Source organism: Erinaceus europaeus, chromosome 12 (genome assembly GCF_950295315.1).
Source record: "Erinaceus europaeus chromosome 12, mEriEur2.1, whole genome shotgun sequence".
Lineage (NCBI taxonomy): Eukaryota > Metazoa > Chordata > Mammalia > Eulipotyphla > Erinaceidae > Erinaceus > Erinaceus europaeus.
Window position 1 is genome coordinate 14,992,166 of NC_080173.1, and position 5,345 is coordinate 14,997,510.

Sequence of the window (5,345 nt, forward strand, 5' to 3'; positions counted from 1 at the left end):
GCTACTCAGATTGGGGCTTCTTGGAGTTGGGGAGCTGCAAGGGTGTGTGAGAGGAGCAGTGTCCCTGGGGAGCACCCCACCTGTCTATCAGGCCTGTGTGGAAAACCTTCCTCCCTCCCCTCCCACGAACTGGGCTGCGGAGGTCACGGGTCACCAGCAGGACCCCGCAAGCTGGGTGTTCTCGGAACACCTCCCTGCCAGTGTGCCTCTAATAGCTTGGAGCCTCTAAAAGCTTTGACCACAGAGCAGCAGGCTCCCTGCAAGCCCTTTGAAGCGCTTCCTTCGAACTTGCTTTGCATATTCTGGTCAGATCTGAATCACACTGGCAGGAATTACCCCTTCTTGGTGGTGGCCCAAGTTAGGCAGTGACGTGAAGACCTGAGGAGAACCAGCGCCAGGGCAGCCACGGGGCAGTGGCAGCAGCCCTCGTGGGCCCCTTCCTTTTCGTTGGGTGCTGGTGGTAAGGATGAAAGAGAAAGCTGTGTGTGTGTGTGTGTGGTGGTGGTGGGGGATGCAGAGAAGAAGTACCAGTCCTGTTTTTTTCATTAAAAAATAGTGCTCTTTATTATAAATTACTGAAATGTTTCTCTTCTGAATATAAATATAAATATGTGCAAAGTTTGACTTGAATTGGTATTTTGTTGAGTTCTTCAAGCATCTCCTAACAGCCTCGAAGGCCTAGGGGCAGGGGGGGAGGTGAGGACTGGAGGTGGACTCTTTATAAAAAGACAGAGTGATTGAGGCAGATTGTAAACATTATTCAAAACAAAACAAAAAATAACAGAAAAAAAAAAAAACTACCCCAACACACCACTGCCTCATCCAGTCCCATACCTGACATAGAGGGGGGAAAAAAATCTTTGTTGACTTCTCCCCCGAGAAAAGAACAGTTCCAGGTAATTCCATTGCTGCTACATTCCTGTAAATTTTCACTGATCAGTGCTATCCAAGAGCAGAAGCAGCTCAGGGGTGGGGGTGAGGGTGGGAGGCCTCTTAAGATTTACTGTCTATGCCTGACTCCTCTGCCCAGGTGAGGGGCTGCTGTGCAGGGTCTGGAGGGGTACGGGATCTGATGGCTCTGGTCTGGCCCAGGGCCCGGCACCGGGAGGCATTGTTAACTGGTGGCTAACAGCCAGGCTGATGCTCAGCCAGAACCCAGGTGGCAGGTCTCCGCCCCCCCCCCTCTGCGGTGCTGAGTGGCTGGCCTTAGGCCCTCCCAGAATCCCTCGGCCACTACTGGGATTGGCTGAGTGTGTGGCTTCTGTGTGCCAGTCCCTGTCCATAGGACAAGGATCATTTAAGGCAAATCTCGCCAAACTCAGGAGGCACAAAGTAGAATCACCCCCTATCTTCTCTGTCTGGGATCAAAGACAACTCAGCTTTCTTTACCCCCAGGGACTGAGAGGTCAAAGGTGGATGGAGAGAAGAGCAACTGACCAGCCTGATCACCCCCCCCCAAAAAAAAAAAATGTCTCCTCCCCCTTAAAACGGGGAAGGGTCCTGGGCACCCAGGCACGGGACAGACTCAGGGACCCATGTTTCTGGTGGCTGTTCCAAGGGAGGGGAAGCAAAAGGGTCCCCTTCAGTTCACCCTTGTCCTTCTTGCCAGAGCCGAAGGAAGAGCTAGAAGCCACCCTCCTCACCTAAGAGGCCACCTTCTGTTCTGCTAGCCTGCAGCCCAGGGGTCCCTCCTGTGCTCCCTTCTCAGCTGCCCTTCTCCAGGCTCCCGGCCCTGCTTTGGCTTAAAGATACATTTTAAACCAAAAGCAAACAAGTTCCATTGGAAAGTTTGAAGATCCCCAGGTAGTCCTCACAAGTCCAACATTCCTGCAGCGGAGGCAGTGGGGGAGCGGAAGAGGTGAGAGGAGAGAATCCACCAGTCTCAGCTGTGGGCCACCCGGCCAGCTGGCTCCAGCAGAGGCCGGAGTAGGGCAGGGAGCTAGCCCCGCGGTGCTCCCGAGACCCTCCAACATGTTCCCGGTCCTTGAGGCCGTTCTGCAGGGGGCAGGGCCACCTGTCCACCCCCTGCCTCACCCAGAGCTCCAGGACTCTTCAGGCTGGATTCTTGTGCTTGTGCTCTGTGGTGCAGGGGGAGAGGGGGTCTAGGCCCCTCTCCTCGACCCCTGCCTTTTGCATCTTAAAGCGGGGCATCATACTGGTCCAGAAACTCCCGAATGGGTCCAGGCAGCTGAGTGACTTTCTCATAGGAGTCCAGGTGGCCATTGACGGTCTTGCGACAGAGATGCTGAAGGGTGGCCACGTTGGAGGAGAGGGGTCGGCTCAAAACCAGAGGAATCTTCTCGCCCCCGGAGTAGATGTAATAGGCTCTCCTCGGGGGGTTCCCTGGGGGCGGCTGGGCCGGCGGTTGCTCGGGCACCTCAGAGGAGGGTTCGGTAGGGGGCGAGGCATAGGAGGGGGCGCCAGGGGGCGGCATGTAGTGATGGACCAGCTTGAGCACACAGTCGAAGCGGGGCACAGGCTGCGTGCTCCGAGGGTCGCTCTGCAGCGAGAAGCTGCCCCCCTCGCACTGGATTCGCAGGTTTTTGGTCCCGGACTGGGTCTTGACGCTGAGCGTGAAGAAGTGGCGCTGGTCCGAGCTGTCGCGGATGAGGAAGGTGCCGGCGGGCTCAGCGCTGAGCAGCAGGTTCGCCTCGCCCCCGGTCACGGCGCTCCAGTAGAAGCCGCTGTCCTGCAGCTTGCGCACTGCGTTCACCACCAGCTGGTATTCACTCTTGGAGCTGAAGGTCTTGAGGCGCAGGCTGGTGTCTAGGGGGCGGCTCATCCCGGCGGCGGGAAACTTGCTGTGGGTGACCATGGCGCACGGAGCCAGCGTGGATCTGCGCGGCGGCGGCGGCTGCAGCTGCTCGGCGGCCTCCGCACAGCGGCCGCTACCGCATCCCGGGGGGCTGCGGGGAGGAAGCAGCGCTCCGCGTGAGTGCCCGGAACCCTCCAGCGTGTCCCCCGCCCCGAGCTCGGGGGCCCCCTCTGCCCGGGAGAAGGTTCTCGCCCGGGCCCCCTGAGCCCACCCAGGCACCTCCAGGAGCCCGCCCAGCCCGTGGCACCCCGCCAGACGGGAGCCCCCCGCAGCTCCTTCCCGGCCGCGCACTGGGAGGCGCCGAGTGGGAAACTCGGGCGCGGAAGTTGGGTCTCCGGGAGCGTGGTCGGGTGGGGAGCGCGAGAAGGGGCCCCCGGGACGCTCGGGGTGCCGTTCAGTCCCGTGGCCCGGGCGGCGGGGACCAGGAGAGAAAGCCGAGGCTTAGGGGGTAGGGAGGGAATATGAGCTGAGCGGCCCGCGGGCCCAGCCTGGGCCATTCCGGGAACCTGGGACCGCCGGCTTCCATCCTCTCTGCCCCTCTGCGCGTCCACTCCCTGCCGGGAACGGCCCGGGAAGGGGCGGGTGTGTGTGTGTGTGTGTGTGTGCGGGGCGGGGGGGGGGAGTCGGGAACAGCGCCCGGGACGACCGAGGGCCCAAGCGCGCCTCTTCTGCCTACCTGGTCCCAAACTGAAGTCTCCGGCCTCGGGGCTGCGCCTCCGAGGGTCCCCAAGGCGCGGCGGCGCGGCGGCGCGGCGCCCAGAGGTGGCCCGCGCGGCGCCCAGATGTTGAAGGCGGGCCAGTCCACAAAGGAGCCCGGTGCGCGCGTCCCTGGAGCTTCGCCGGGGCGGCCGCCCTGCCCCCTGCGCGCCCCCGGGTCGGCCGGGCGGGGGCGAGGCAAGGGCTGCGGCGGGAGCGGGGCCGGGCTGGCAGGCGCGCTGGGCGAGTGCGGGGCCGGAGTGGCGGCGCTGGGGGCGGCGGCGGCGCGGGGAGTCCGAGTCGGAGCAGCCGCGGAGGCCGAGCTCTCGGGTATATACGCGGCGCGCGCCCCGCCCCCCTCTATTCCAGGAACTGAGCGCCGGCCTTTCTTGTAATGTTTAGTCACTACTCGCTGCATGAAAGGCTGCGCGCAGAGGGCGAGGGAGGGGCCGCGGCGGCCGAGGGCGGGCCGCGAGCGGGCCCGGGGACCGGCAGAGGCGCGCGGAGACAAAGCGCAGCTCCAGGCCGCCCGGGCAGCAGGCTGGCACCTGGCCAGCCCCGGCGGCGCGTTCCTGGCAGCGGCCCCTCCCCCCGGAGCGCTCCGCCCCCAACTTCTCATTCACACTTTCCCCCTCCTTCCCTCCCTCCGGCTCTCCCTTCTAAGAAGGCCGGTTTCTGGCAGAGGCGGGGGGCGCCGCTCCCGGACTGCAGGCAGTTCCAGGAGGCCGAGCAGGAGAGTCTCCAGGCTCCCTTTCCCTCCTTCTCGGATCTGGCGGGGACACCCCCTCGCCGCCACCCGGGTCTGCCCGAGGTCTCGAGAGTGGTCCCGGGGGAGGTGTGTGTGTGTGGGGGGCCTGGGCCTGCCCAGAGGGAGTCGGGGATACCCGAAAGCTGACCCGCGGAGCGCAGGGCTGGGGGCCGGGGCGCTACAGTTACCTGTGGGCATGTGCCCGCGGGCCCGCCGGAGTCCCGGGGATGGAGATGGAGTCGCCCGCGTGGCAGCTGTCCGGGCTCAGCCCACAGGCCCGCTGCCAGGTCCCTGCCGCCGCTGACGCAGGGCCGCCTCCCACCACCCAAACAGAAACGGCCGCTTTCGCACATCTGGGTGTCCAGACCTGCTAGCGGTGTGGGTCGGGCCAGGTGCTCCTACGCAGCGGAGCCGGCCAGAGGACGAGCATTGGCCCCACCCCGCTTCCCTGGCGTCCGCGAGAGGGCGCTCCCGGCCCTCGCTGCTCTGCACCAGCGCTCTGGAATGGAAACCCCTGGGGGCCTAAGGGATGCGGTCCTTGGAGTTTGGGCGAGCGACCTTTAGTGGGTGAGCAGGAGGAGCTGGGAAGAGGAGTATACACATCACAGACGGGAAGTAGATCTGACAGTGAATGCCCAGCAGGGCTGGGTTTCGAGAAAACTGTTTTCAGTTCAGCCCACTTCAGGTGACCCAGCCCCTGCATACCCCTCACCTTTTGCAGAGGTGTGGGGAGTCTGACTGGGGTGTGGGGGGTCTGGCTGCCCCCCCATTCCATTCATGAGAAAAACCCTTGATGGGAGCGAAAGGTGGCTCCCCCCCCCTTGGTCACGCTGCATTAGTTTGGATGGCCTGGGTGGGCAAGGGGCCAGCATAATGAAGAAAGGCACGGTTCGGTGGTCCGGGAAGTGGCGCAGTGGATAAAGCAATGGACTCTCAAGCATGAGATCCTGAGTTCGATCTCTGGCAGTACATGTACCAGAGTGATGATGTCTGGTTCTTTCTCTCCTCCTATATTTCTCATAAATAAATAAAATCTTAATAAATAAATAAATAAACAAACAGAAAGAAAGGCACGGCTTGCAATTT

The 5,345-nt window shown here is 62.7% G+C and overlaps 1 protein-coding gene across 1 annotated transcript; it reads right to left on the reverse strand.

Annotated features, from left to right (window-relative positions):
* Window positions 1–536: 536 nt before the first annotated feature.
* SOCS3 (suppressor of cytokine signaling 3) lies at window positions 537–3,634 on the reverse strand. Its single transcript, XM_060202849.1, has 2 exons — window positions 3,492–3,634; window positions 537–2,906 (listed from the first exon to the last, which is right to left on the reverse strand). The coding sequence occupies exon 2, from the start codon at window positions 2,813–2,815 to the stop codon at window positions 2,138–2,140; it is 678 nt and encodes a 225-aa protein (XP_060058832.1). The 5' UTR covers window positions 2,816–2,906; window positions 3,492–3,634; the 3' UTR covers window positions 537–2,137.
* Between the last annotated feature and the right edge of the window lie 1,711 nt (window positions 3,635–5,345).